The sequence below is a fragment of the Colobus angolensis genome, unplaced genomic scaffold (genome assembly GCF_000951035.1).
Source record: "Colobus angolensis palliatus isolate OR3802 unplaced genomic scaffold, Cang.pa_1.0 Scaffold45, whole genome shotgun sequence".
In the NCBI taxonomy this organism is placed as follows: domain Eukaryota; kingdom Metazoa; phylum Chordata; class Mammalia; order Primates; family Cercopithecidae; genus Colobus; species Colobus angolensis.
Genome location: NW_012117932.1, coordinates 2,155,198 through 2,158,529, shown reverse-complemented (window position 1 = coordinate 2,158,529; position 3,332 = coordinate 2,155,198). Strand labels below are relative to the sequence as shown.

The window sequence follows — 3,332 nt, the reverse complement described above, 5'->3', positions numbered from 1 at the left end:
GCGTGAGCCACCGCGCCCAGCCATTTATTATTAATTTTTATCTTTATGACAGTCATTGACATTTTGGGTAATAAAAATAAATCTGGTGATAAAAATAAATGATTAAAATAAGCAGTCTTAATCATTTGAAAATCAACTATTTCTAAAGTTTAAAAAATTACCTAAATATTTAAAATCACCATCACCCTAAAAAGTTAATAATAATAATGAAAGCTATCTTTATTAAGCATCTTCTACTGTCCCAGGCACCATATTAGAAGTTTTACATAGAGCCTCATTTAATCCTTCCAACCTGATGAGTATTACCAATCCTATTTCATAGATAAATAAGATAAGGATCAGAGAAGGTAAGTAATTTGCTCACTATCACAAACTGTTAAGGTAGACAACCAGCATTCTATCTAACCCAGGTCTCTGTTCTTTCCACAACATCACATCATTACCTTAAAAACAACAACAACAACAACAACAAAAAACACTTAAAGACATGTAAAAATACTATTCTGGTAACTATATTACTTTGCTTCTATGTAATTTCATTTTATTTTGAGAATTAAGAATGAAGTTAAATAAGAAACCTTATATGGCATTATAAAATCTACTATAATCATACCTTTTATGTATTGTAGACGTATTTGTTTCTTTAGTGCTTGTTGAATGGTACTAGCTAATAATTGTACTCATTTCTCTAATTTGCTCACATATTTCAATCTCTGAAAAAGTTGCCAAAAGCTGTTAACAGAGAACAATGGACATATTTTTAAAGTTTACTAAATCAGAACAACATGGGCACATGCTCAAGATTAATTTGGAATCATTTACATATATGCCTTCTAAAAAAAAAGGAGGTGGTGCTTTTTATAAGTGCAGAAAAAGGAATGTAACCTATTTCTTGCAAGGGCATATCTCCTATTCTCACACATGGCTTTGTTTTCAAATTCTTGAAAGTGCAGAAATTCTTTTAATTTAAAGGTGAGCCCATGGAAAATCTGGACCAGCTGTAGAAAACCATCCAAGAACTCAGTGCCACAGCCACTTTTTTGGTTGTGACACCAACCCCCGGGTGATCTGACCCTCTGCTCACCAGTGTTCTAAATTATCCAAGAGAAGTACTTCTGTTTCCACTGCTGCAAGCGAGATGCCTCCATGGAATTCATTGTCTCATTAGCTGATACTGCCTAGAGGATGTTAGAGAGGAACTCAGGCAGCCTTTAGACTCAAGAGAGAGACTCGAGGCTGTCGAAAGAAGGAAGACTCACAAAGGGTCTAAATTCAGTGCACTGGAGAGGAAGAGTTGGGAAACAGCCACATGTCACTGTGCTATTTGAGGAACCTGGAAAAACAGATCATCATGACTTTCTTCAAGGTCATGCAGAGTTTAAGTGATTTTTACTGTCCCACATTCCAGCATGTCCTCTTCTATGAATTCATTTCCTATGGTAGTTCATCATTCTCTATTTATGGCATTTTTATTAGGTAACAGTATCTCATCTTTTCCCCATAATTGTGCTGCCGCATATTTTTAGAAACTTTCCCACCCGCCATTGTCAGGGACTGAGGGGTTGCATGAATGTTGAGTCTGAAAATTCTGTTCTTGCATCAGACAGGTAAAAGTGGCCTTATTCGTGTTTCTGTTTTCAATGTCTGGAAAAAAGTCCCAGGGAGAGAAAAACAAGATAAAGCATCATGTTGTCCACTGGTAAAATCTGTACGTGGAAAGTAGGCTAAGCTAGAGTAATCGGTTTAAGGTAGCAGTAAATAGTGTCTACAGCTCTTTACTTGGTTAACCTCAGTTAACCAGGACCTGGCAGAATGGGGATTGAAATCAGGGGGCTCATCCGTGGTTTCCTCAAATACTGATTTTATCAGGTTGGGCTGATAATTCCATAAACTGTCTGAGCATTGATCCTTGAATATGATCGTTTTCAAAGTGATTCTTTTTCTGTTTGGGTTTGTTTATTTATTTATTTATTTATTTATTTATTTATTTATTTTTTGAGGCGGAGTCTTGCTCTGTCACCCGGGCTGGAGTGCGGTGGCCGGATCTCAGCTCACTGCAAGCTCCGCCTCCCGGGTTCACGCCATTCTCCTGCCTCAGCCTCCGGAGTAGCTGGGACTACAGGCGCCCGCCACCTCGCCCGGCTAGTTTTTTGTATTTTTTAGTAGAGACGGGGTTTCACCGTGTTAGCCGGGATGGTCTCGATCTCCTGACCTCGTGATCCGCCCGTCTCGGCCTCCCAAAGTGCTGGGATTACAGGCTTGAGCCACCGCGCCCGGCCCGGGTTTATTTATTTATTTTGAGACAGAATCTCACTGTGTTGTCCAGGCTAGGGTGCAGTGGTGCAGTCTTGGCTCACTGCAACCTCTGCCTCCCGAGTTCAAGCCATTCTCCTGTCTCAGCCTCCCGAGTAGCTGGGATTACAAGCATGTACCACCACAATCGGGTAATTTTTGTGTTTCACAATGCAGGCCAGGCTGGCCTCCAACTCCTGACCTCAAGTGATCGGACCGCCTTGGCCTACCAAAGTGTTGAGATTACAGGCGTGAGCCCCCACACCCGGCTCCGCTTAGATTTTGCCAGTGGTTTTGCAGGGATGGTGTGTCTCCCCGCCTCTACCTCCTCCTCTTCCTGGCTGTTTTGAAAAAGAGAAGAAATGGATTGGAACAGCCCAGGAGATTGCCTGAGTTTTGCTGGCAGCCTCTGAAGGAGCCCACAGTATTTCTACCTTCCCCGGCAAGAACAGGGAGTGGCTTTGTTCTGCCCGCACCGGAGGGGCCGGGCATCTGCAGAGCCTGGCCTTGGACTTGGGAGCGGCTTTCTCTGGCCCCTGGAGAAATGGGCAAGAGAGGCGAGGAGAGAAATTTGTGTCCTGAAGGATGTTGCTTCTCACCTGTCATTCATAAGACGCGCTCGAGTGCTGCCCCCTGGAGGCGTCTGTGCCACTGGCTGGAAGGCAGAGCATGGGGCACAGGTGTCAACCTCCAGAGTGGAAGCCAACCCAACCCCGCGGCCCGGACCTGCAGGTGACACCGGTGGACGGGGCCTGCAGAGGACCTGCGAGTCTGGGCCTGAAGCGAGCAGAGGCCACTCTGCTCCAGCTGAACGGCGATGGTTGTCAGGAAGGAATGTGGGCTCACTGTGGAAAGAACATTCAGTTTTTCAAAAGAAGCCAGAAATACGGATGCTAATGTGAAATTCCTGATTTTTCAAACTTGGCAACCTCACCCCGTTAAAAAAAGAAGAAAAGAAAACACGCAAGGAGGCCGGGCGCGGTGGCTCAAGCCTGTAATCCCAGCACTTTGGGAGGCCGAGACGGGCGGATCACGAGGTC

General features: G+C 44.1%; 1 protein-coding gene across 1 annotated transcript in view; it reads right to left on the bottom strand.

The window, feature by feature from the left end:
• The window catches only part of CLUL1 (clusterin-like 1 (retinal)), a 72,366-nt gene extending 69,346 nt beyond the window's left edge, over window positions 1-3,020 (bottom strand). Inside the window, exon 1 of the mRNA XM_011957782.1 lies at window positions 2,892-3,020. Within this exon, the coding sequence (XP_011813172.1) occupies window positions 2,892-2,902 (11 nt within the window). The 5' untranslated portion in view covers window positions 2,903-3,020. The remainder of the gene's footprint in view (window positions 1-2,891) is intronic.
• Between the last annotated feature and the right edge of the window lie 312 nt (window positions 3,021-3,332).